The following is a 27,924-nucleotide window of genomic DNA, read 5'->3' on the forward strand; positions in this document are numbered from 1 at the left end:
ACACAAAACAATTTTTTTTTGGCAAAAAAACTTACCAAAACCAACTCTTCTAGGACTGACTCTGGAAATTACCAAAGGCTGATGAAATGCTCATTCAAGAAAAATGGCTAAATCTTGGTATGAACAGAGGACACGAAGGTGTTTTAACTTGGCCTATTTCCATTACTGTCTCCCCAGCTCCATGGGAGTGTTGAAAACCAACAGCTCTGAAGTCAAAGGAACTGTGAGACCAGCAACCTAGCTCCACAGGAGAGAACAGAACAGTCCTGGAATTTCCCCCAAAATACCACTCTCAGGGAACTGACGTGTGGCCTGCCTGGCAGTACCCTGGGAACCCTCATTTCTAGGATTTGTCCATATTTGACACAGACCTCGTTCAGTCCAAACAGCCTTTTCTCTGGGGCTTTTGTCACAAGCAATCTGTGTAACCAATGAACAATGCAGCTACCTGAGTATGACCAGGTCAAACAATGACCTGGGCGAAAATTTAAAAGGAAAAGTTGGGAATAAGGTGTCCACGGGAGGCTTTAAAAAGGTATACCAGGGGCGCCTCAGTGGCTCAGTCAGTTGAGCGTCTGACTCTTGATTTTGGCTCAGGCTGTGATCGGGGGCATGGGACTGAGCCCCGCATTGGGCTCTGCACTGGGTGTCAAGCCTGTTTAAGATTCTCTCTCTCCCTCTGCCCCTCTTCCCTGCTCGCATGTGCACACATGCACGTTCTCTCCCTCTTTCAAATAAAAATTAAAAAAAAAATACTTAAAAAAAAAAGTAATAAAAAGCCCTACCATATTCCTGGTAATCTAGATAGCCATCACATGGGTAAGGCTTTGTACACACCCACGGAAGACAAGACAGGGCCCTAAGCGCTCATCTTTGGCAGGCCTTAAGGCACAACACAACATGCCAGAACATCAGAGGGGCACCCCAAAACACACTCAAAACTCCGCAGCAAAGGCTGGCATGCTTAACAGTCCCAGGCATATGGGATCTTTGTCCAATTCTTAGCGGATCACAAACGCCAAATGAGGAGACAGTGGCTATATGCGAAAAGAATACAGGCTTTATATAGTTAGCTCAGGGAAGTCATTCAACAAACTAATAGCAATGACAACAATAATAAACCCTGGGTGTGTGGTGGGCAACCTGATACCCAAAGCTGTCTCAATGTATTTTTTAAAGTATCAATTTTCAACAAAAAATTGTTAAGACATGTAAAGAAACAAGAAACGATGGCCTATTTACAGGTGAACAACAACAGATCCAGTCCCTGAGGAAACCTAGATACTGAATTTACTAAAGTTTTAAAAGTTGATTATTTTATTTTTATTAAAATTTTTTAATGTTTATTTTTGAGAGAGAGAGAGAGAAAGAGAGAGTGTGTGTGAGAGAGAGAGAGAACAGGGGAGGGGCAGAGAGAGAGGGAGACAGAGGATCCGAAGCAGGCTCTAGGCTCTGAGCTGTCAGCACAGAGCCGGATGCAAGGCTCGAACTCACGAGCTGTGAGATCATGACCTGAGCCGAAGTTGGATGCTTAACCAACTGAGCCACGCAGGTAACACCTAAAGATGATTATTTCAAATATGTTCAAAGAACTTAAGGAAAGGATAAGAACAATGTCTCATTAATAGAGAATATTAATAAATATATTAAAAAAGTAATAAATAACCCAACAGAAATTCTGGAGTTGAAAATCATAAAACTGAAATGAAAAACTCACCGGAGGGGCTCAACAGCAGTTTTCAGCTGACCAAAGAGTTCGTGAACTTGAAGATAGGTCAGATGAGATTATGCAGTGTGATAAACAGACATAAAAAGAACTAAAAAGAAAGTGAACAGAGCCTCAGAGACCTGTAGGGCACTATCAAATATATAGACATACATAAGGGGAGTCTGAACAAGAGAGGAAAGAAAGGGGTTGGAAGAACTTTTGAAGAAATAATGGCTACAGATACCCCAAATTTGATGAAAAACAATCTACACATTCTAGAATCTCAACAAACTCCAGTACGATAAACTCAAGAGATCCACATTCAGACATATAATAATCAAAATGATGAAAGGCACAGACCGTGAGAGAATCTTGGAAGTAGAAAGAGAGCAGAGATTTGTGACTGCATGATGGACCCTATGGAAAACGAAAAGCTGATTTCCCATCACAAACCAAGGAGGCTAAAAGGCAGCGGGATATCATATTTAAGGTGCCAAAACAAAAAGACTATAAGCCAAGAATTCTTTTTTTTTTTTTTCAACGTTTATTTATTTTTGGGACAGAGAGAGACAGAGCATGAACGGGGGAGGGTCAGAGAGAGAGGGAGACACAGAATTGGAAACAGGCTCCAGGCTCCGAGCCATCAGCCCAGAGCCCGACGCGGGGCTCGAACTCACGGACCGCGAGATCGTGACCTGGCTGAAGTCGGACGCTTAACCGACTGCGCCACCCAGGCGCCCCAAGCCAAGAATTCTAAATGCAGCAAAACTTACCTTCAAAAATGAAGGAGTGACTAAAATATCCCGAGATACACAAAATCGGAGATGATTCATTGCTAACCAACCTACCCTACATGAAATATTAAAGGAAGTTCTTCAGGTTCTAATGAAAGGATGATAGAGAATAACTCAAAAGAATCTGAAGAAATAAAGAGCACTGGTAAAGGTAAGTGCGTGGGGAAATAGGTATTTCTTGTGTGTAACTCATTTTATTTACCGGATTCGAGGACAGCGAAGGTAATCACTGTAAACTGTGTTGATGGGCAGGTGTGTATAAACATGTAAGTCATATGACAGCACAAAGGAGAGGGGAGAGAATGGAGCTATACAGAAGACATGTTTCAGACTATTCAAATTAAGTGGACATTAATTCAAAGTCAAATGTTCAAAGTTAAAATGTTACTAATCATGATCCCCAAAGCAATCAGTAAGAAAAACACTCAAAAAATATAGTAAAACAGACAAGGAAAGTAAAATGATACACTAGAAAATATCTTACCATATAAGAAGGCAGTGATAATGAAGGAACGGGAGAACAAAAATGACACATTTTTAAAAAGAGCAAAAGAGCGGATATAAATCCTATATATCAGCAATTAAATTATAATTAAATGCAAATAGATACTTTAATAGATATAATTAAAAGTAATAGACACTTCTTGGGATTCTCTCTCTCCCCCCATCTCGTGCTCTCTCTCTCAAAATAAATAAAAACTTAAAAAATGGTCCAACCATCTGCTGTCCAAAGAGACTCGATTTATTGCATTATTATTATTTTGCTAAAGTAGGCTCCATGCCCAACGTGGGGCTTAAACTCGTGACTCTGAGGTCAAGAGTCACATGCTCTACTGACTGAGCCAGACAGGTGCCCCCAAAGAGTTTCGCTTTAAATTCAAAGACACAAATAGGTTGAAAGTAAAACAATAGAAAAGACACAGCATATCAAAAAGTAAACAAGAGAGAGCTGGGTGGCTGCACCAATATAAGACAAGAGATTTAAAAATCATTACTAGAGGGGTGCCTGTGCGGCTCAGTCGGTTAAGTGTCAGACTTCGGCTCAGGTCATGATCTCATGGTTTGACTTCAAGCCCCGTGTCGGGCTCTGTGCTGACAGCTCAGAGCCTGGAGCCTGCTTCAGTTTCTGTGTCTCCTCCTCTCTCTCTGTCCCTCCCATGCTCATGCTCTGTCTCTCAATAATAAATAAACGTTAAAAAAAAATTAAATAAATAAATAAATAAATAAATAAATAAATATCATTAGTAGAGACAAAGACTGTTTTATAACATAAAAGGTTAAATCTGTCAAGAAAACATATAATTACAAACATATGTATCTAACAACAAACCCCAAAGTCACGAGGCAAACAGATAGAACTGGAAAGCAGAAATGGACAACTGAACCATGCCCAGAATCCACAAATCCATATAGACGGAATGAAGATTACGGGCTCAGGGACCACTGGCAGAGGAAATGGGGAGTACAGGGAGATGAAAATGCCCTGAAATTCCACAGTGGTGATGACCACACAACTCCAAATATACTAAAACCCACGGAATTGTACGTTTTAAAAGAACAGATCTTATGGTATGTGAATTGTATCTCGGTTTTCAGAAATGTAACAGCACAAGAGTGGTGCTAGGCAAGACTGCCTGTAGTCCGTGATGTGGCTGAGGCAGAGAAACAGAAAAGAAGTAAGTGTGGTTAGTGGAAGAACAAAAATTTTGTACTATTAGCCTAAACCTAACTGAAAAATGTGGGGGAAACCAGTCAAAAGTATGTTACAGAGAGTGTCCCTGTTAGAGAGAAGCAGAGAAGCAACAGGAACAAGGTAATTAAATACACTGACAAAGAATTCAAAATACGAAGGATTGTCCTGAGAACAATACAAATTATGACAAAAATTCTGTATGGCTGTCATCGCAAAATGGTCTATATTTAATGCACCGGGCTGGGTCAATAACCAAATGAACAGCAGCGTACATGATTATTCGGTGGTAAGTTTCAGGAGCGTGTTCATTTTAGAAAATTCACATTTCAAGCACTGGTACCTAATGAATGTCTTCAAATGAGAGTACCTGTGTTTCTCTCAGATGTTTAGGTCAAGTTTCAAGTAAACAGATAGAATGGAAAGGTTCTGAGGAAAAACAAATGGAAACTATCAATTTGGCCAAGTCTCACTCACGGATATAGGCTTTAAATCTTAAACCCTTCTTGACATTTTTATGAAAGTAATCTCTATTAAGGAAACAAGGTAACCTAAAACATGAGCACAAGCAAAAAATCTTGTTTCTGACATGATTTGGTCACAAGGTTAAAGGTATAATTTTTCTTCAAAAGGTCAGGAGGCAATTCGGGTCCCAATTTAGATGAACGTGAAGGTTATGAGTGGCTGTGGATGCCTCTTCCTAGCCTGAGTGATCTGGAGCTCACCACACTCACAAGAGGCAAATGAGCGGAGTCCAATAACAACACAGATGATGTGCCAAGCTACTGGACAGCCCAGCTTCGCTGGAGAACAAAATCATTACCTGTCCACAGCTACAACCACACTCTGCGAGCTGGTCTCACCAACCGACTCCTGGAAGCTGGCCATCTGTCTTTTATCCACGCCGCCACTCACCAAATTACCTGGAACGCAATGCGCAAAAGTCAACGGTGCTTCAAAAACAGTCAAATATTTAGAACAAAGTATTCTGTGGCATCAATCTGCAGCAACAAGAGACATAAATGCGAAGGGTTTGTGGGAGGGGAAAAAAAAAAGCCCCAAGCCCCCTCAACTGATGACAGCATAAAATACATTCTTATTCTGTAAATACAAACTCCTTTGCTTGTACCAACCACCTCCTTTCCTTTACAGTCTTTTACATTTTTATAGTATTGAATGCCTATATTTAGGAAAACAAATACGAATTAAACAACCCTAACTTAGAGCTCCTGGAAGATGTGATGGCTTCCACCTGCCGAATGTCCGGCATGCTTTCCAGGACTTTAGCCCAGCCATCCCTGTGTGCACCCTAAGGAGGCGATGCTATGACAACCCCTCCCCTCTCATACAGTCTGTGCTTTTAACATTACCCGGCACGATTCCAACCAGTGCAGTGGGACCTAGGAGCCTGCCCTCTGCCCCGAGACAGCCTGGGTTTGACACCCGCCTCTGCTACTCCTTGCAGTGTGGTCTTGTTCAGGTCACTTCACCCCAGCCTCACCTTCCTCACTCACAAGATGGGGATGACAATCGTGCCAATCTCAATGAGTTGTTCAGAGGAATGAATGCGTTCAAATGTGTAAACGGAGGGTTTCGAATGTGGTCCCACACATCTGTTTGCCCTATTTACTGTTACTGTTCTATCACTGATGGAGTCTCTCGATTCAGTGAGAAAGAATTCTACTTTCATGAGAATACCATTTAGTTAAAAGGTCCCCAAATGAACATGGAAGAGACGGTGAAGAATCCTTCTAAAAATCGAGAGATGCAGATATCCACTAGATACTAACGCTGCAGCCTTTCTAAAGCAAATGGCCCTCCACCCAGTAGTTCTATGCACAGAAAGAAAAGTAATGCACCCTGATTTTGACAAAACAGGCATTTACTCAACAGTTCGAGCACAGATATGAGAGCCAGAGCAGCACTTGCACTTCCACGAATAAACATGCTGTCAGCTGGCACACAAGGAAGAGGTTTACACAACAGTCCTGCTGAGACAAGAAGCGTTTCATTCCGGTTAACTTGTGACTCCAGGATGGCCAGCCGTGGGGCCTGGTGTCTTACCAAGGCCAAGGCCCATGAACTCTTCTCCTGCCAACGTGTGGCTCTTCAGGCTCCCTTCTCTTTCACGTCCAGATCCAGACAAGTAGCGGGTTTTCACACCGGTTCCTATGAGCTGAGCAAGCTCCAGCTGGCTGATGCATTTCAAGATCTAATGAAGAGAAAGCATGAAGAAATGAGTTCCTGGGGCAACCAGGTGGCTCAGTCAGTTAAGCATCTGACTCCTGATTTTGGCTCAGGTCATGATCTCACAATTGTGAGACTGAGCCCTAAGTAGGACTCTGTGCTGGTCAAGGAGCCTCCTTAAGATTCTCTCTCTTTCTCTCCCTCTGCTTCTCCCCCCACCCCCCCCCAAAAAAAAGAGTATACTTATCTTGATGAGCACTGAGTAATGTATAGAAATGTTGAATCACTGTATTGTACACCTGAAACTAATATAACACTATATGTTAACTGTACTAGAATTAAAAAAAATAAAAATAAAAAACAGTATCGGGGCATCTGGGTGGCTCAGTCGGTTAAGTGTCTGACTGTGGCTCAGGTCACGATCTCATGGTTTGTGAGTCCGAGCCCCGCGTCGGGCTCTGTGCTGACAGCTCGGAGCCTGGAGCCTGCTTCGGACTCTATGTCTCCCTCTCTTTCTGCCCCTCCCCTACTTGTGCTCTGTCTCTATCAAAACTAAATAAACGTAAAAAACAAAACAAAACAAAACAGTATCCGCTAAGGCTGAAGAAAAACAAAAAAACCTCACATCTTTAAAATACAAAAAGAAACCAGTTCCCATTTCTAGCAATCTTAGTCATTAAAGAGTTCTTTGAAACACACAGCTTTTCAGGTGAGAATAAAATCTGAGGGTCTTAGGGTGGTTTCCCTAGTCGTGGTTAGGCGACCTGTTGAGTGTGGGCCTGGAAGACAGACTTCGCTATATTTTTTTCAAACTATTAAAAAGGAAAAGAGAAAATGACCAAAAGAAAAGCTGGTACAATGGAGTTATGCCATATGGATGTTTAATGAACTCCTCAGACACATAAAACACTAGTCTCCCTGCTGCTCCATTAACTTGACATGGCTCGTCGTGAGCCTTTGTACCTGCTGTTCCTTATTCCTAGAATATGTGCCTTACGCTCTTCCCTATGGCTCACTTCCACCTCAGACACGTGTGTCCCTCAGAGACCTCCTTTAACTGCCCTGAGATCACACACCCTCTCCACCACCATCCCCTGGTAACACTTTTTTTTTTTCCCTCAGCACTTACCACGTTTTGGCGTTTTGCCATATATTTGCTTGTTCTGTGCCTTAAGTCCCAACAGGGCACCGACTGCTTTGTTCACTGCTGAATCCCCAGCACTTAAAATAGCTGATTATTGTTTGGCTGGCTGGCTGACTGAGAACATGCCCCAGAATGGGGGTGCGGCGGGAAGAAAGGCTGCACCTTTCCAGCCCTATGGGGTGGTTCTGGGGCTGAGAGGTCATCCCTGCACACAAGCCCTCTCAACTGAAACTTATCTGAAGAAACAGAAATTGGTCTCAACTTCCACCAGAGGAAAAACTGGTTCCAAGAAACTGATTGTGGGACAGCGTAGAGATCTCCAGGTAAACCCTTCCCAAGGGATTTTCACGGGAATTTGTGACTAAAGCTGAGTATTGCCTTTCGTGTTGACTTTATCATCCAATGTCAGAGTATGGGAGTCCATTACACCATGGAGTGCTTCTGTTATTACTTATAGACTGCCTTCCAGCTGACTGAGAAAGGTACTTAATTCTACCAGAAAGAGCTATCCTCTGATTGCTCCATATACAATACTATTAAATTATTACCGGTAAACTATGAATTCCCTCCCTTTTCCAGAAGCTGAGGATGGCCAGAGTCTTGAGTATGTCAACAACCTGTGGCTGAGGGATTCTTGGTTCCAAGTCTGATTTCTCAAGGTTTCTGATCATCACATAGGTGGTAATTCATTTTCACATTTCCAGGTGTTGCTACAGACTTGGCAACCAGCGGGAACCCCACATAGATCATGCCTCCCAGGTTAAAAAAAGTTCTACGAAACAAAGTGGCTACTTATTGATTCATCAGACGTTATGACTCCTCAGAAGACAGGAAATTATTTCTTAAAAAGTAGGGGCGGCTGGATGGCTCAGTCGGGTTAAGTGTCCGACTTCAGCTCAGGTCATAATCTCACGGCTTGTGAGTTCAAACCCCACGTCAGGCTCTGTGTTGACAGCTCGGAGCCTGGAGCCTGCTTCAGATTCTGTGTCTCCCTCTCTCTCTCTGCCCCTCCCCCGCTCATGCTCTGTCTCTCTCAAAAATAAATAAACTTAAAATACACACAAACAAAAAAACCAGGGCTCCTGGCTGGCTCAGTCCCCAATCTTGGGGTCATGAGTTCGAACCCCACACTGGGCATAGAGATAAAATAAAACAAAACAAAACCCAAACCAACCCAGCCCTCTCCACCCCCACCCCATGCAACTTCATCTTTTCTAATACAGGAAACTCCAGGATTGTGACAGAGAAAGGAAAGGCTGGGTGGAAGAGGACGCAGGTGTGTGCCATGATAAGGGGGAGGAGGACAGCTAACGCCTACTGAGCCCTTACCACCTGCCAAACGCAGTTCTGATCCCTTTCCCGCGCCATGACCTCCCATCTCCTCATGGCGCCCCACAGAGGTACGGCCTGGGGACTGAGGGACTTGCAGGCCACACGCAGGCAGGCAGAGGTGCACACCCAGCCCGGCCCCCCCCCCCCCCCCCCCCGCAGTGCAGCTCGGCAGGGGGGCGGGGAGGTAGGGGATGGGGGCCCTTCCCCCTTAAGGACTCCGTGGGGCAGGAGGCAGCAATCTTCCCTCTGGGTGCCCACAGTCCCTGCAACTCTGCACTCTCTCACCTCCACTTTTTCACAATTTTCTCTTTAAAGCAAGAAGCAATATACACAAATGGTAGAGAAATCAGGTAATGTAACTTAAGGGAAAAAAGCAGAAAATAAAATGCCCACCTAATTCTATCACTGAGGATGTTAACATTTTTCTTTATCTGTTCAAACCTCATTCTCTATGTACGTTTAAAATGAATTTTTACTTCATATACTGTGACCACCTTTCCGTGACACGAAATCATTTTTATTTTTTTCTCTAAAGTCTTTTTAGAGACAGAGCATGAGCGGGGGAGGGGCAGAGACAGAGGGAGACACAGAATCCGAAACAGGGTCCTGAGCTGACAGCCCAGAGCCCGACGTGGGGCTCGAACCCACGAACTGCGAGATCATGACCTGAGCCGAAGTCGGACACTCAACCGACTGAGCCACCCAGGCGCCCCTAAAGTCTTTTTTAAGACTCCATTATTTTCCTTGTCATTTATTTGTTGAAGAGCCTGGTCATTCAGTCGGGGGGGTTTCAACTCCTACAGTTGATGGACATGATCTCATTTACACATGCCTCTGGCCCCTAGATTTCCCGTGAACTGGCAGTACAGGCTTGGACTGACTCGGTTTGCAGGTGGGGGCAGAAGCATTTCGTGGGTGGTACTGTGTGCTTCCATCAAGGAGCACGTATGTCTGGCTGTCCCTCCCTTCAGCAACATTATTTCAAATGGCCTCGTAACACTCTAAGGAATGGCGTACCACACTTTTGTTCTATTTTCTTTTAAAGAGCAACGTCTCATTGCTGGGACGTCCAGGCTGTTTCTCATACAATCTTTTTCCTATGACAACTAAAATTTCAATGAATGACCTTTCAAACACGTGTCTGTACCCACAAATAATTATCTTTAGGTGAGCACCTTAGAATGTTATTTAAGGAAAAACGTAAACCCACCGGCAATCTCCTTAGTGGCTTACTGTAAATGTTGACCTTTCTTTTCAGATCAGGCTCCCAGCTTTTTCTAAATCTATACACTGGCATTAGGAGCTTCCAGGAGGCGCATAAGGGCTGGGGAAGCGGCACTCGGGTGGGAGGAAAGCCACTGCAACACAGGTGTGCTTGTGCAACATGAACTGCGGGGGCGCGGGAACCCCATGAGGGGGTGCATGTGAACCCATCCGCCGTCTGCAGCCACACAGGCTGACTCTCAGATATATGACATATTTGAAAGATAAGGGAAAACCCAGAGTTAAAGTCAGGCTTCACTGTAGTTCCAAAAATGCAACTGACCAAAGACAGATAGACAATGAATGAAAGGAATGCTGGGAGGCATCCTAAGAAAAGGCATTCACCAAGCTTTCAAAGGAAACGCACCTCATGCCAGGAATTCCCAAGGTAGTTGCCATCGGTGTGTGCCACCGTAATAAGCGTCTTTATGGTGTCGATGTTTTTCTGCTTCATTTCTGTGATGCTGGAGCTGGCCGTCAGCAGGGAGAAGCGAGCAAGAGCCTGAACATAGGCGTCTCGCTCCAGCTGTAACGGAAGCCCAAACAAGAGACAACGCTCAGATTCCACCCTTAGCGTGACCGTTTTCATCGACTGGACTGTGTACTGGGCTTCTGACACCTTCTGTATACATATCGCCTAACAGACTTCACGCACATTATCAGGCCAGTTATTCGGTGCTGGCGTCCTCCTGCTCCCGGAATATCCCTGCACACCTCATGGCTGAGAGCCAGCTCTCTCCCTTGCAGCTGACCTCGGACTTAAGTTCCAGGGTCTATTCCCTCTGGAGGGAGTGGGAGAGGAATCTGTTGAATGTTAAGATCGTCACATACACTCAGGGCGCCTGGGTGGCTCAGCTGATTAAGCATCCAACCTCGGCTCAGGTCATAATCTCATGGTTCGTGAGTTCAAGCCCCACGTCAGGCTCTCTGCTGTCAACACAGAGCCCGCTTTGGATCCTCTGTGCCCCCTCTCTCCCTGCCCCTCCCCCTGCTCTCTCTCTCTCAAAAATAAGTTTTTTAAATAGACATTAAAAAAATGTTTAAAAATGTTGAAATGTTTACACTGTAACATCTGCAGTAGTATCTGCAACAATCTTTCAAGGTAGGCCTATTTTCTCAACTCTGCAAATGAGGAAATCAGGAGTGTCTTACAGAGAAGTTAGCTGGGCCAAGGGCACATGGTTAGAGAAGTAGCACAGCTGGGTTCTGAAACCCAGACTGAGGTCAAAGCCTGTGGTCTTGGTACAGCAGAAAATGTCTAACTGTAAAGTAAGCAGGAATAGATTTGAGTTTTTCAAAATAAATGGGTGCAAATTCTTATTTAAGAAGTAATGCATGGAACTGACGATTTCCTAATTTCCTAGCAGTTTGAGAATCTTATTCTGTTCAGTTGCTTGCGTTTTTCAAGATTCAAAGGTTTACAGACACATTCATTTTGCAGTAAATTATTAGTCTCTCCCAGAGAAGACCTAGATATGAAAGAAATTATAATAAAAACGGATCTTAAAAGGAAAAGTAATATTTTAAGCACTAGGGCACACAAATTAGTCAGACGGATAGGAAGTCTGTTTTGTCAAGCCCTGTCAAGTAGCTTGAAACCCACCCACCCCTAAAGAAGGTTATAATCCAAATCTCCAATTCTTCCCGCAGAGGAGACTGTTGTCAGCACAAATCTATGGGTTTCCTCTCAGCAGGCATGAGTAAGGAGCTTGCTGAGAATTTCTGGCTCAGTGGAAATGTCTGGTAGCTTCTAAGTTTTGCCAAATCCAAAGGCACACAGCCCACCAGGATCGCTGGAGCTTTGTTAAACTCACCTGCATTCCAAAGATGCAGGCAATCCGGACTGCACACCGGATGCCCTCCAAGCACAGGGAGGCCACTTCTGTGTCGTCACAGTTCTGCAGTCCGATGCTATAGGCGGCCAGCAGTGGTGTCCACACCAGCTAAAAGGGAGCAAGGTTTCAAATGCTACAACTGTAGCATGGCAACAGCCGTGAGAGACCACACTGCCACTTATGAGCACAGGCAGGATGCCAGAGTCACCACTATTTTGCTTTCAGCCTGTTCCATTCACAATATAAAAGAGTTCCTCCTGATCTGTGGTCAAAGGTATCACAACAGCACTACAGATACGCTCTTTACTAGACGTGTGGTTCAAAAGGAAGGAAGATAAATACGTGGCTGGAGTACCTGCGCTCGTGACAGACATCATTAATCAACTGGAGGGCCCACTCCCTCCTGAGTCTATTCAGGGCACGAGAATCCTTCATTCACAGTGCAGCAGGCAGCCATTGCCAATCAGAGGCTGGCATGCAAAATAAAACCTAAAAGTAACTTATATTCTATAAACTTAGTTTACTGAAAGTTTCCTAGTTCGAATTATTTAGACTTTATTTTTCCTCCAATTTTGTTGTGAATTCCCTGGAAATAAAGCTTCACAAAAATCTAAGAGGATACTGATAGTTACTATAAAAATATCTTAGAGAAAAATTATGTGCTATGTATGTAAAACATGTATCTTTTCTAGACATCTTAAAAATAGAAGGACTTCAGGACACTATTCTTTACTTCCAGCTAACTTCATCTGGTAAACTAACCCTGAGGCCACTGAGGTGAGATGTTAAAATGATCTCTTTTGCCTGAATAATTATTCATTCATTCAATACCCCCGCAGCTCTAACAACAACCCTGTATTTGTCCCCGTTTTACAGATGATGAGACGCTGAGTAACCCGAACCAGGTCACAGAGCTATGAAGTGGCAAACCAGCCATTCCGACACAGAGCCCGAGCCTGTGGCCAGTGCTGGTGCATCCCCGGCATCATAAGGGCTTCTGGGAAGGACTCACTTTAGTTACTGTTTAGACAGAAGCACCCAGACTTGGCCTTTCCTCTCCTCAACCTCTTCCCCATCACAGGGTGGCTGGTTAGCTTCTAGCTGGTCACCTCCAGAATCAGGCTGAGCCGGGTCCTCACTTCTCAGTATACTCACCTTGAACATTGGCCGGACGTGGTCCAAGTGTGTGGCACTTGTGAACGGGGCTTTGGCATGGCTCACGGCCTCCATCAGGGCCTTGGCTGTTCTAGCCATTTGCTCCATCTCCAGATTGTACAGTAGCCGTCGCTGTTTTTCACTAGCTACGCCTACAAAGAAATAGGGGAGTGTGACACCCACGGACAGCTTGCTATGTGCTAGGCACACAAGTCCCCCTGACCACTTCCATGAGCATGTTCGGAATATTACCACTTTACTGAAGGAGGAAATGAGGCAAGGAGAGGCCTAGTACCTCGGCCAGTTAAGTAGTAGAGGTGGGACCTGAGCCCAGCCAGCGTGGCTCTACAGCCGGTGCTCTAAACCCCTACACTGGGCTGAAGCTGATCGTGCCGTGGGCCTTACCTAACAGAATCCTCACCAACGTTGGCACAATCACCAGTGGCATTAAAGCAGTTTCAGGGAACATTTTGTGGGGGTAATTTGGCTCTCAGATCACTCATTGAAATTCTTTCTTGTAGCTAATCACAAATTTAGCAAGAAGATGGTTATAATTACGAAAAGACTCAACATAATCACAATAACTAATTTAAACACATTTGCTATTCAGATGTCTAGATACACAAATTAGATTTATTATCAAGGGACTTAATCATGCACTCTAATACACTCGAAATTTAGAATAAAAATAATTTGCCATTAGACCTTACTCTGCTTAGTTGATTTGGTTGCGATCGTATGCTCTTTTGTTTCTTTCATTGCAATTTTCTTGCCTTCTATTTCTTCATATATGCTTGAGAGGTACTCTTCCGGTAGGTCTTTACTATCATTGATACCCCGATTCATTTTAATATACTGTTCTTTTGTCATTTTATTTTTTACCTGAAATTAAAAAAAATAAAAAACAATTTAGAAACCATCCAGTGGTCCAAATACAGCTCCTTATTTAGCTGCTACAATATATAAATCACTAAAATATTTTACCTGAGGGCTGTGCAAGTCTGTAGTTAGCATGATAATGGAGTATGCAAGGACATATGCAGTGTCAGCACTAGCAAATAGGGTTTGCCTGGAAGAGAAGGTTCCAGATGTAAGAACATGCACAGAGAGGAGGTGAATGGAGACATACTGCACTGAAAGCGGGCTGACCGTTCCACGTGATGGCAAACTAGTCAAAAGCATTCATCCTTTCATCATCACTGAATAACAATTACTAATGACCCTGAGTGTAGAAAAAGCTAATCAAGAAACCATGTCAAGCTTTAGATTTCTTTGCATAACACAGTTTTAAGTAAAGTTTTAAAGGCCTAGGGATCAGGGTGTGGCAAGCAAGACACCCAGAGCACAAAATGCAAGGAGACCCTCACTCCAACCATGAGCGTGAGGCCCCCTTCTAGTCTGCACCTTTGTGCCTCACTTGCCTCACCCTGGTCCTGTTCCTGAGAGTATCTACTTTGTGCTGGGCACTGGGTGTAAAGAGGACAAGAACTGCTGTTCAGGGACACCTGGCCGGCTCAGTCAGGGGAGTGTGCGACTCTTGATCTCAGGGTCCTAAGTTTAATAAGCCCCATGTTGGGGGCACCTGGGTGCCTCAGTCGGTGGAGTATCTGACTTCAGTTCAGGTCATGATCTCACAGCTCATAGGTTCAAGCCCCGCGTCAGGCTCTGTGCTGACAGCTCAGAGCCTGGAGCCTGCTTCGGAGTCTGCCCCTCTCTCTCTCTCTCTCTCTGCCCCTCCCTGCTCATATTCTCCCTCTCTCTCAAAGTAAATAAACATTAAAAAAAAAAGGTAAATAAATACAAATAAAAATAAAAAAATAAGCCCCAAGTTGGGTGTAGAGATTACTTAAATAAAATCTTAAAAAAACAGCTGTTCAGTTATTGTTTATAGCTTACATTCCCCACTGTAATACTGAACAGCAGACATTTGAAGAAAAATACATTGTTCTAAATAATAAGCTGAAGTCTGTTTTTTTGCCTAAGGCAAGAGAAGAAAGTAAAAAACATGTGAGGCTGAAGCTACAAAACTGGTCTGTGTCCACATTGTCCCCAAAAGGAAAGGGAGACACTCTGAAGAACATAACGAAAAGACCGATTCCAAAATAAAATTCAATTGGGTCACATGTTTACCGATGAAGAGAAACAGATCAAGGCACGAGGCTCACAAAGGAGACTATGTTCAAAGGAAACAAAATCTCCTTATGCCTTTGTAGCAAATTCTAATGTCCACTTGGTTAAAATGACCAGGTGCTGCCTTTATTGTCCATGTGTCTTAGAGGGAACAGCCGGCTGTGCACCTGGAGCATCAGGACCAATTAATATGAAAACCAAGTTGACCTGAGGCAAAACTGTTCTCGAAATGTTTCCACTGAACAATCTCCATATCATGTTCAAGTACATTCAGAAATTCTGCACTTCGTGCCCACTGGGAACAGCATGAGCTTTTGAGTTAGACAATTCATATTCAATCCTATTCCGCTACTTGCTGGCCGATTAGCTTTTGGTCAGGTTGCTCAATCTCCCAGAGCCTCAGTTTTCTCATCTATAAAATGGAGACCTACTCACAGGATTACCATTAATTATGAAAAACCCATGGCATGACAGACATATAAGAAATATTTAATAAAGTTTAGCCCCCTTTTTAATTTCCACTCCTACAAAAAAAAACATGAACTACCCACCAAAAGAGGCCCTAAGATGAAATCATGTATTTAAGGCAGGTTTTATTAGTTATATAGCCATTTTTGTAACCTGCTCGTTAGTTACATAACCAAAGAACAACCAAAATCCTTGAGATCTACTCTGTATGTTAAATCGGGGAGCTGTTTTTTGGTTTTTTTTTTAAACAGTACTTTTTTGTTTTTTATTTTAGAGAGAAAGAGAGAAAGCAGGCGGGGGAGAGGGGGAGAGGGATTGAGAGAGACAGAGAATGAATCCCAAGAAGGTTCCATGCTCAGCATGGAGCCCCATGTGGGGCTTGATCCCATGACCCTGCGATCACGAGCCAAGTCAAAATCAAGAGTCAAATGTTTCACTGAGCCACCCAGCACCCCAAGGAGCCGTTGTTAATTAGGGAAGAGATGCCCAAGGACCTCCCTCCAACTCATAAAATTACTCTTATCACAATTAATAGCACGGATTCTAGGAGCACCTGGGTGGCTCAGGCAGTTAAGCGTCTGGCTCTTGATTTCGGCTCAGCTCATGATCTCACGGTTTTGAGGTTTGATCCTTGCATCCAAGTGCCGCGCTTGACAGTGCAGAGCCCACCTGGGATTCTCTCTCTGCCCCCCCCAAATAAATAAACATAAAAATAAAAAAATAAAAAAAAAAACAGTATGGGCTCCAGCTGTGTGAACGTGGGCAAGTTACTTAAGCCTCTCCAGTCCTCTCCTTGTCTGTAGAAAGGGGACACAGACAGAAGCTGTGAGGTCTTACATAAAATAATCCCTCAGCACAATGCCTGGTACATGGTAACAGAAACTTCAGTTGCCTAGCACAGATTTAGAAAGATTAAACTCAAGTCCTAACCAATCGAAGACTAGTGCTCTGAGGCAGGCAAAAAGGTGATGTGGAAGGGACTTAGACACAGTGCTCACCCCTGGTTGCATTCTATGTATCTCGCTGCAAACTTCTCCATCAATCGATCAATCTTCTGGGCTTCCCCAGGTAGGCGGAAACCTTCCAGAAATGTCCGCAGGGCTGAGACAAACTCCTTTTCACAGAAGTCAAGTTGGTCCACGTAGGCATACATCACTTCCTTGTTGAACCTCGTGCTCTCTCCCAGAAAATCACCTACTTGGGTCTGAAACATATGCACCCACTCACATCTAGAAACTGTCATACGTGAACCCGCAGTAAGGCACACTTCGGGCAGAGCGGAGAAGGCAGAACACCCTGCTCTCAACACCCAGAACAGGCTGGCCCACTAGAAAAGCTGGGCGACTCCGAGCCTGCCCACCCGCCCAACCGGTCCGGGCTCAGGCTATCCTGCCGTGGACGAAGCAGGAGGAGGCAGCACGAGAGACTTAAAGATGGGAACACGATGAGACATACTCAGGAGGGAGGTTAGCTGCAGATGAGCAGCCAGAAGTCTCCGGCAGTCAAAGGACACTTCTAGTTCTGACGCTGTTCCACCAAGAACACAACTACCTCTTGGGAGCTTTTTGCAACGCTGGAGCAAGTAGGACTGCTGTCAGCAGGGGTGTGGACAAAAGCCACTGCACTCAGGGTCAGTCACACTGTAGGTTAAAGCCGGAAGGGTCTCAGAATCACCTGATAAAACCTACACGCAAGTGCCCCACCCCGAGGCTTACAGAATCAAGGCGCTCCTCCTGGTGCAGGAATTGGGCAATATCTTCGACGGACGTTCCCAGCATGCCCTGCTCCTGAAGGAACTGGATCCCTCTCTTGGGTTTCTTGTTGAAACTGTTTCGAGAAGAGATAGGACATGGGTTACTTATTTCAACGTCTGGAGAACAGAAAAAGCCGGCATCTGGGCCATGAACAAGTCACGTTTATCAGCTTAGGAAGGTCATGTGTGTCCTGGCAGCTTCTCCAAATTCCGCCTTTAATTTCTGACCTAGCTGTAGCAGAGTCTGATGGCTGTCACCCAACATCAGTTCTCCTCTTCTCCCACATGAACAGAACTCAAGGATGTTTAGCCGGGCACATGACTACCTGAAATAAAAACTACATTTTCCTGCCTCCCTCAAACAAAGTATGGCCATGTGATAAAGTTCTGGCCTGTGACATACGAGCAGAAGTGGTGTGGGTACTTTCAGGAAGGAGCCTTAAACAAAGCTGGCTTGGCTGGGAGGTATATTCTTTTTGCCCTTTCTTCTTTATTCCCTAGGATATATGTGACGGCTGGTGCTCCAGCAGTCACCTTAAGCCATGAGGTAACACGGAAGGTGAAAATTGTGTTCAGGATGGTGAAGCAGAAAAAGTAAAAGAGCCTGGATCTCTGATGTCCGTAAGAACCAATATAAGAGCCCTAGACTGTCCATGCTGGGATTTCCTTTACCAGTGCTAAGTACTGTTTGTATTTCCTGTTAAAGGTAGGCGTACTTAACTATGTATAAATTCAACTCACTATTTACCAGGCCCTGCACTGGAGAAGGCTATTCACGTGTCAGCACGGACTGGGGCAAAGGCTACAAGGGAAGGACATGGATAGTGTGCAAGCAAGAGCAGCTTGGGACCTGTGCAGACAGGTGGCTCCAGAAGGCCTCCTTGAGGAAGAGAGGTTTTGCCAAGTCTTAAGGAGGAAAAAGACCCACGAGTATTCCAAGCAGAGGGCACGATGGTGAAAAGAGCTTGAGGTATTCAAGGGACTGAAGTGTATCTTACGACGTGGATACTGGCAGGAGGATGAGGTCAGTGAGGGGGACCCAGAGGTGGGATCAGGCTGCGATGAGGAGAGAGACACCTGGAATGATTGTAGGCAGGGCAGTGGTATGACCTGATTTAAGTTTTTAAAAGATTAGCTCCGGGAGAACAGACTGGGGAGATGCCAGTCTGGGGAGAGTGGAAATAAGACCAACACTTCCAATTAATAAGTGAGTATTCTAACATCAACTTTTTTTTTTTTTTTAAATATTTATTTACTTTTGAGAGAGAAAGAGAGACAGAGTGTGAGTGGATGAGGGGCAGAGAGGGAGGGGGACACAGAATCCGAAGCAGGCTCCAGGCATTGAACTGACAGCACAGAGCCCAACATGGGGCTCGAACTCATGAACGGCGAGATCGTGACCTGAGCCAAAGTCAGATGCTTAACTGACTGACCCACCCAGGTGCTCAACTATTTTTTTTTTAATATTTTATTTTTGAGACAGAGAGAGAGCAAGTGGGCATGAGCAAGGGAGGGGCAAAGACAGAGGGGGACAAGGATCTGAAGTGGGCTCTGTGCTGACAACAGAGGGCCTGATGCAGGGCTTGAACTCACAAACTGTGAGATCACGACCTGAGCCGAAGTTGGACACTTAACTGACTGAGCCATCCAGGCACCCCTAACATCAACTTTTAAAACAAACTGAATTTACTAAGTTAACCAATCATTCAAAATTTGGGCAGGATGTAAAACTGTGCTTATATATTTTTGTGTGTGAAAGACTGGAAAGAAATACATTAAAATTTACCAATGATTGTGATAATGATGATGTGCTTATATGGGAGAATGTCCTTCTTTTTCACAGATGTAGGGCTGAGGTATTATGATGGGTACAAATTACTTTCAAATGGCTCAGAAAAAAAGATACATAGATAACCCTAATAGGGTAACATTAATTCTTCTGTGTGTTGAAATTTTTCATAAGATATAGTTGGAAAATAGTCATCAACAGTGATTTCCTCTACATGATAATTTCATGAATGATTAAACATTCCTGTGTTGTACTTCTATTTTCTGAATTGGTTTAACTTCTTTCATTAGGAAAAATAAAAATAAAAAGACCAGGCATCAGTTACACAAAGCTATTCAATTTCAGTCTCGATGTCCCTCTCCATCTCCCACTCACTCCCTCTGCCTGGCTCAGTCGGGCTCAGCTGCAAGTGCCAGCACTGCCCTTTTGCGATAGGCATTCCCCTTGTGGACTCAGTCCCAGGGGGGATGTGGCTTTGTCAGAGGCCCCAAGAGATTCGGCTGGAGTAGCAGCCATACTCACAGCTCGATGCCGTGTTCAATAATCTCCTTTTGTTGCTTGATGACCTCAAACTGCTCCGGATCATCTTGGACAGCCATCTGGGTCCCTGAGGACACTGTGGACTCCATGGATGTCACACTGCTCCGTCTGGCCATGTCAAGGCCTTTCCCGTCCCCCATTTCCTGATCTGTGGGCCTCTCCTGACCTGACATAAAAGCAAAGGAAACCAAATAAGCAGATGGGATATGGGATACAGACACACCTGAGCTCAGATGGGGCTCTGTGGTTTCCTTTCCCAGACCTGTAACAATAAAGCTTGTACTGGAAGAATCACAAGCATGAAAACTTGATTATTACTCAGATACTTAAAAACTTACTTTTTTGTCGAACTTGATAAGCTAATTCTAAAAAGTACAGAAACTGTCAAGACACTTGAAGAGCAGTGGCTAGGAAGACCTGCCCTAACAGGTACAAACTCACTAAGAACTCAAGGCATCTGAAAAGGCTGGTATTAGCACAAGAACAGACAAAGCCATGGAACAGAATAGAAAATTCAGGAACAGGTTTCCTTCTGCAGGGAAATGCGTGTATCATAAAGGTGGTGCTTCAAGGTGGTGAGGGAAGGAGAGACTACTAAAAATATGTCAGAACAACTGCCTCTCCATTTGGGAAAATGACATTAGAGCACAACTCACACTATTCCCCCCAAATTCCAGATGCATCAAAAAGCAGAAGCTTTCAGGTAGTCTGAAAACTACAGCGTTTTGCTAATTCTGAGACAGCGACACAAACACAGCTTTCCCCAACAGTCGGAAGCAGCCTATCGTGAATGGAGGTGGCGGTGCAAGGTGCTCTCTCACCGAGGCTGGTCTGGTGGTTGGGATTGACATACAGGTCTTTGCTCCATTCCACCATGCACTTGAGAATGGACACGAGGCACTCCAAACCTTTCTTCCTCAGACTGAGCTCCTAAAGGTCAGAAGGGACATAGCACAGAGGCTTAACAGACAAATTGAGTGCAGACATCTACAGGGCTCTTAGGGAATCCTGCGAGGATACAAGATAATCACGGACATTCGGTTCTATTAACCACAGAACCCAAGGAAAAGTTAACAGGTGACGTAAGTATTAAGGGCTCATTGCAAAACCCCTGAAACTCTCTACTGCTGTTCATCACAAACACCCTAGCAGCAAAAATGTGAGATGCATGCTTTCCAAAAATGAGCAGTGTTATCTGCCTTTTTTTTTTTTTCCAAGTAAACTCTACACCCAATTAGGGGTTTGGACTCACAACCCCCAGATCAAGAGTCATACGCTCAAGGGTGCCTGGGTGGCTTAGCTGGTTGGGCATCTGACTCTTGATTTCTACTCAGGTCATGGTCCCAGGGTCATGGGATCGAGCACTGTGTTGGGCTTCACACTGAGCGTGGAGTCTGCTCAAGATTTTTTTCTCTTTCTCTCTCTACCCCTCTCCCCTGCTTGTGTGTGTGAGCTCTTAAAAGAAAATGAATCTTAAAAAACAAAACAAAACAGTTGTACACTCTACCTACTGAGGCAGCCAGGTACACCAAGTGTGATCTGAATTTTTAAAAGGAAGCTATTCACTGTTTATATAATTAAAAAAAAAACACTTAACACTTTTCCTTTTTAAAAAACCAACAGGGTCTTAACCAGTGACTGCCCTCCCTCCTGAAAAAAAGAAACGAATTTTACATCATCCAGCAAATGAGTGATTCTGGACATATTCTTACTCCTCAGACACTCACAAATGCATTCCATTTTAAGGTTTACTCTACAAGTAAATAAAAATACTGTTTGTTTTTAAGTAGCATTCCTTAAAAAATCGAATGTGAATCACAGATAACCTAAAGAAATACAACTAGTTTAAGACTCAAAACAGCATCTAAGGTGGCACAGCTCTCTCTGCAAGTCTAATGACAGCTATGGACTTTCTACGGAAAATGCCCATATACCAGAATTGTACCCATAATTCCAGGCAGCGCACAGACCTTCTGACCAGTTCCCTCAGAGACCTTAGGATAAGATCCTGTTCTCTGTGTAGGCACACTAACGAGGCAATCTGGTAAGAGGCAACGTCCTTTGCCTTACTGGAGCCTGGGATCCTGTTTTCATTCAATCTTTGGAACGGTGACTAAGTGTGAACTCACTTCCTACAGTTCTAGGCTCAAATGTCACCCTGGAGGGACTACCTTCATGACCCCATTAAAAGTGGCAATACCCTCACTTCTAGGACTCCTTTATCCCCACTTTATTTTTCTCTACAGCTTATTTCTTCATTGTCTGCTAGTAAGTGTCATGACCACAGCAACTGTGCATGCTCATGGGAGTGTCCTTTCACCACTGTATTCCAGCACCACGGACAGCGCCTGCCTGGCACAAGGTCATGCTCCATAAATGTTTACTGAAACAAACACACATTAAGTAGAAATGGGTGTTCTCAGTGTCCTTACCTGCAGAGGTGTCATTCCCAGCTCATGTCCACTTCTTCCCTGAGCGATTTTGGATAAATCGTTTACGAGGCGCTCAAAAATGTTAGCAGCATTTAAATCACAGTCGTAGTTGACATAAATATCTACAACACACTGGGCATCTTGGAAAATAACACACAGATATTAGAAATTCTGATCAAACACACACAGCAGTTACATTTTCTTATCACATGAGATTCCTTTTATAAAAATGCTTCCCTGTAAACTACGGACTCGGGTGGACACACCTCCCTCAGGAAAAGTGTGTCAGACGTTCTAGAAGTCGGGAGGCCCGCTTTCCAGGCCTACCTCAGCACTGACTGAAATCTCAGGCATCTCATTCCACCTCTCCAAGGCTCACTCTCCTCAAAAGAAGTAATGATTGCCTGATCCACCTCTTAAAGTTATGTAACTAATGAAATCATGCTTGATGACAGACAAGAGGGGGCTTGATTGATAGCCCCACAACTGTGCGTTCATAAGGTAAATCCAAATTTACCTTAGCATCCAACCAGGGGTTAGCAGCACCAACACCTTGGGTCCTGTGACTAACAAACTGTTCAGTTTGTAGGCAGAGTGACCAAGTCTCCTAGTTTGGCAGGATGATGGGGTTTCCCACGACGTGGGACTTTCTGTGCTAAGACCACAAAGTGCCAGGCAAACCGGATTGAGCTGGTCATCCTCTAAGGGAGAGTGGGGCAGGACTAGACAGTACGTTAGCAGTAGCCTTTAAGGTAAGGATTTCCCAGCACTGCGTTAAAACTCTAATAGCATAAAGTAAAGGGCTCAATCTGGATTCTGGAAAATCAAAGCTTCAGAAGCATTTCTGGGTAAGTCAATGGATGAGCACACCCTCAGGGTGAAAATACCTGCACAGATCCTTGTCAGAGTCTGAATGACCATCCACCTGTGCTCAAAAGAACTTGTTGATGTTTCTAAAATGTTCAGGAAAATCTCTTTGAAAAAGACCTACATGGCATGGAGACAAAGGAGGACACCAATTAATCCAGTTTAAATTAGGGCTCAAAAACCCCAAAGGCTTTAGGGGATAGGCAGAGCGAAGCAGCCTGGGCAGAAGTAGCAGAGCAATGCACACTCGCACTGCTGAGGCGCACTGGAGCCCCGGCCTCCCGTGGGAACGGCTAGTGGGGTGGGGTGGGCCCACAGTGACCTGGAGAACATGGGCCCCACCGGAAACAGGACCAGCTGCTCCTGAGCAACGAGTGAGAGGAGCTGCCAGGCACAGTTATGTGCACTAAGTTATGATTTTGAGAGAAACCAGAAATCTGGATTTTCACGTAAAATCTGACTTCTCGATTTGCCAACTATTTCAGGTTATTTCAAACAATTTATAGGCTAAACAAACATGTTCAGGGGACTGAGTCCAGCATACAGACCATTTGATTTAAACTTCTGGTTAAAATGAAACACATGCAAGATTCTGGGGCAAGGACTTTTAGGAAAAAGTACTCTCTTGCTCATTCAAAAAGTCCTTCTTTGGGGTGCCAGCAAGTAGACTGTGTAACTCTAGTTCCTGGGGACTGTGTCACCAGGGGTTAACTGAGTGTAAGCGTCACCATCATTAAAAAAAAAAAAGTCATTTCAGAGCCCATACCTCTATCTGCATTTTCAAGTGCATTTTAAAGTTTGAGAGAAGAGTAAGAAAAATGGCAAGAGAGAGCTCAAAGACATCAGGCACTGAAGAGACGCCGTTTTTGGACAACGCCACACAGAGATACTGCTTGATTGCGTTGATGAACATCTCGTGAGTCCTGAAGACGGGGCCCGCGTTCTGCAGCACGGACAGGAGCAGCTGCAGGGAGACCACCTTGGAGCGCAGCTCGTGGGATCTGGGACAGAAAGTGAGAAACGGTGACGGCGCTACAAGATTCCATTTCAAGAAGCATGTTTCTTGACAAGGCTTTGCTTCTCTACCAGTGGGTAGCGTTTTCTGAGAGCCAGTGAGTTAAGGATTGTCACCTGCACCTCAATGCCAAGAGAGTGAGGGCAGATGGCATGAGGTGGGCCCTCCCAGAGGACTGTGAGAACAGGAACTGCCAACTCCTGCTTTTTTTCTCTCCCTGCCAAAAATAGGGAATACAGCAGGAGCAAAATAAGTGTAAACTGACTCCAGAAAGCTGGTTCTACAACTAACCTCATAGAATCAATTACTTTACATTATACATGTGAAACTAAACGTGTGTCCTGCTCCATGTTTAGGGACAATGCAAACAGGGCTCTTTATCCACCTGTCTCCTGCTCCCCACCACCACCCACAGGGCTGCAGAGAAAGGGAAATTTTCCTGAATCATCTCCTTAATGGTCACCGTGTCTCAACAGAAAAGCTGAAGATTATTATTAGCAACTAATAATAACAGTGACTATAAAACTCATAAAGTGCAGGGCCCTTGCACTCAGGATGCGATTACATCATCTCATGTAATTGATCCTGCAAGGCAATTTTCCACATTCCCATTTTTTCAGATGAGGTTCAGTAATTCATACGGCTGTGGAGTTGGTCTCAAGCGAGCGAGGAGGGAATGCAGCTTTCCGGCTCCAAAGGGCTATCATCCTTGCAGTAACTTGTTCATGACAAAGAATGTTCTGGCTTCTCTGGGTTGAATCTGAGGCTTAAATCTGTACTCAGGGAAGCAGAGGTTTCCAATGAGGGCAGGGAAGTGAGGTTTGTACACATCCTGCCTCTGCCCACCCTGCACTGGATTAAATCCATTAGTTAGGAAACAGAGGGGGCACATTCAATATAATGACTATTTTTCACACACAAACCAAGGAAAGCAACACTGGGCAAAATCTTGGTTGGTGTGGGCCCAGGGACAACACAGTATGAAAGGGCTGTCGGGACACCAGGAATGTGGAAAGCTGTAAATTCCTGCATCTGCAGCAACCATGGGAGAAGGCAGTGAGGTTTTTTGGAACCCCCAAGATCCTCCTGGGTTATCTGGGTTATGTTATACACAGTCAAGAACTGCTGTCCGCTTACTTTGGATCTGGGGGGCCTTCACCAAGGGGCTTCATGGACAGCTTGCAAAGGGAGCGAAACACCAGGAAGGCGTCCTTCTGGAGAATGTGAGAGAACCTAGCGGCCACCTGATGTCCCTGTGCATCTGATTCCTGAGATTAGAAACAAATAAGAGAAAAATCAAACCGTCAAAACCAAATAAGAACTCTTCTCAAAAATAAGAAATATAATTATCTCATGGAAATCAAAATTTTTTTATTTATTCAATGGGGGAACTGAGGAATGTGGGGAAGGGGACAATATGTCAAAATAGGAGCGATAGGGGAGTCATTATAGCAATTCTAAAACCTTGTTCCTTGTCCTTTAAAAAGTGGGTATGGATGACTTAATGATAAATGAGCAAACATAAAACCATTAAAAATCTAAGACAAATACAGTTGACCCTTGAACAACACGGGTTTGAACTGCACGGATCCACTTATCTGCAGATTTTTTCCGGTAAATACAGTACTGTGAATGTATTTTTTCTTCCTTATGATTTTGTTTTCTCTAGTCTATTGTTAGGAATATAGTATATAATACATATATATGAAATATGTGTTAATCAACTGTTTATGCTATGGGTAAGACTTCCAGTCAACAGGTTAGTAGTAGTTAAGTTTTGGGGGAGTGAAAAGTCATATGCAGATTCTCGGCTGCCTGCCCCTAGCCCCGGCATTATTTAAGGGTCATGTGTATAAGTAATTCTATTAGCTTGGATAGCAGTATTTCTAAGAACACTATTGCAGGGTAGACAGGGGAAAATGACAGGCATTTTAAAATATACTTCTTTAACTAAAAAGACTATATTTAAAAATTAAAAAAGTATTTGTAACATACAACAAAGATTAATACGCTCAACATACAAAAAGTTGTTATAATTCATTAAGGAAATACAGAAACCTTCCACCGAAATGAAAAGCAGGCAAAAAAAACATGAACAAGCAATTTACCAAGAAATGCAAATGACAGATTCACCTAAATAATCTTACTACTGATTATTAAGGCAGGATCTTTCTCCCAACAGACTAGCAAAATTCTGAATGAATTCTATTGCCCGGTTTTAATGAGGGAATGGGGAAATGAGCACTGATAGCCTACAGGTGGGCAGAAATTTGAGCATTACCTTCCCAGCAGGCTAATGTGATGTTAAGGAACAAAAGCCTTAAAGCTTCCAACTCGTGACCCAGCAATATCACTTGTAGGAATTTATCCTAAAGAAAGAATTAAGGACGTGCACAAGATTTATCTATAAGGATGTTCATTATAGAACCATTTCCTGTGATAAAACTGAAATGACATAAAAACCTAATGGGGAATTGGTAAAATAGATTATGGTAATCTATATGACAGAATTTTACATGACCACTTAAAAAATTTGTTAGGTCTATACGTACTCATGTGGAAAGATGTCCATAAAATAGTGCTGAGTGAACAAAGTAAGTCACGGCCTGGTATACAAGGCATGTGTCCTCATATAGATTTAAGTACATCCCTGTTAGTGCATCCTTTCTTAATGGAAATGACATAACCCTATGGGGACTGCAATAGCCTGAATGCTTATGCCTCCCACCCCCATTCATAAACTGATATCTAATCACCAAAATGATAGTATTTGGAGGGTGGGGACTTTGGGAGGTGATTATATGGAGAGGGTGGAGTCCTCATGAATGGGATTAGTGTCCTTATTAAAGAGGCCCAGAAAGCTCTGTAAGCTCAGTAAGATGACAGCCATTAGTAAATCAGGAAATGGGCCCTCACCAGACACCAAAACTGCTGGCACCTTGATCTTGGACTTCCTAGCCTCCAAAACTGTGAGAAGTAAATTTTTATTACTTATAAACCACCCAATCTATGCTATTCTGTTATGGCAGTCCAAACAGACTAAGACTGGGATAGGTATTGGTACTTGGTGGAAGGATGGGGGGCGGGTTGAAAAAAATCTTATTCTTTTTATGTATAAAGCACAGACACACATATAATACATAAACAGATATCCAGTTTATCAGTGGCTTTAAAATTCATGAAAGGGGGTGGTAAGTCAGAAAAAGGAATATATAAAAAGGCTTGGGGGGGTTGCTAATAATGCAAAAGGTTGAGAAACACTAGTAAAAAGGTACAGGCAGTGGGTTCAGGTGGGATGTTAACATCATATCTCTCCCTGTTTTGAATGCTTACATACAGCATTTTCAAGAGAACAACAAAGCTATTAAAGAAAAATAATATGGCAGACAGATCTAGGAGTCTGAAAGATGTTCATAACACACATTAAGTTTCAAAAGTAGGTTACAAAACAGCATGTATCTTGTGTGATTACATCTAACTGAAAAAAAAATATGAGAAGGGGAGAAAAATCTAGAAGGATGTAAGTAAAATGTTGCCAAGTGTTATCTCTAGGTTAGGGGATTATAGATGACTTTTACTTCCCTATTTTTCCTCCTCGGTATTTTCTTATTCTTCTGTAATGAATGTATATTAAAGGAGAAGAAAAAGGGCAGGAAATCTAAGTTTTTACAAGTCTGAACAACCAGCGTTAACAACAATGTCCTATACAACCAACAGTAACACATTCCGAGAATGGAACCTACTAATACAAAGCGTATCAGGCCAGGACTGTGTGACTAGCTGAACAGGGGTTGCTGGTTTTCACTCGCTTCTTCTGCTAGA

General features: G+C 43.8%; 1 protein-coding gene across 2 annotated transcripts in view; it reads right to left on the reverse strand.

The window, feature by feature from the left end:
* The window catches only part of ARFGEF2 (ADP ribosylation factor guanine nucleotide exchange factor 2), a 103,760-nt gene that overhangs the window by 38,455 nt on the left and 37,381 nt on the right, over positions 1–27,924 (reverse strand). For both annotated transcript variants that reach the window (XM_045053511.1, XM_023251133.2), the window contains exons 9-23: positions 25,240–25,370; positions 23,854–24,088; positions 23,108–23,207; positions 22,221–22,360; positions 20,610–20,718; positions 19,771–19,954; positions 17,422–17,533; positions 16,705–16,910; positions 14,093–14,177; positions 13,819–13,990; positions 13,109–13,260; positions 11,933–12,061; positions 10,486–10,644; positions 6,257–6,404; positions 5,016–5,115 (exon numbers count right to left, since the gene is read on the reverse strand). In XM_045053511.1, the coding sequence (XP_044909446.1) occupies positions 5,016–5,115; positions 6,257–6,404; positions 10,486–10,644; positions 11,933–12,061; positions 13,109–13,260; positions 13,819–13,990; positions 14,093–14,177; positions 16,705–16,910; positions 17,422–17,533; positions 19,771–19,954; positions 20,610–20,718; positions 22,221–22,360; positions 23,108–23,207; positions 23,854–24,088; positions 25,240–25,370 (2,162 nt within the window). The remainder of the gene's footprint in view (positions 1–5,015; positions 5,116–6,256; positions 6,405–10,485; positions 10,645–11,932; positions 12,062–13,108; positions 13,261–13,818; positions 13,991–14,092; positions 14,178–16,704; positions 16,911–17,421; positions 17,534–19,770; positions 19,955–20,609; positions 20,719–22,220; positions 22,361–23,107; positions 23,208–23,853; positions 24,089–25,239; positions 25,371–27,924) is intronic.

Source organism: Felis catus, chromosome A3 (genome assembly GCF_018350175.1).
Source record: "Felis catus isolate Fca126 chromosome A3, F.catus_Fca126_mat1.0, whole genome shotgun sequence".
NCBI classification, from domain to species: domain Eukaryota; kingdom Metazoa; phylum Chordata; class Mammalia; order Carnivora; family Felidae; genus Felis; species Felis catus.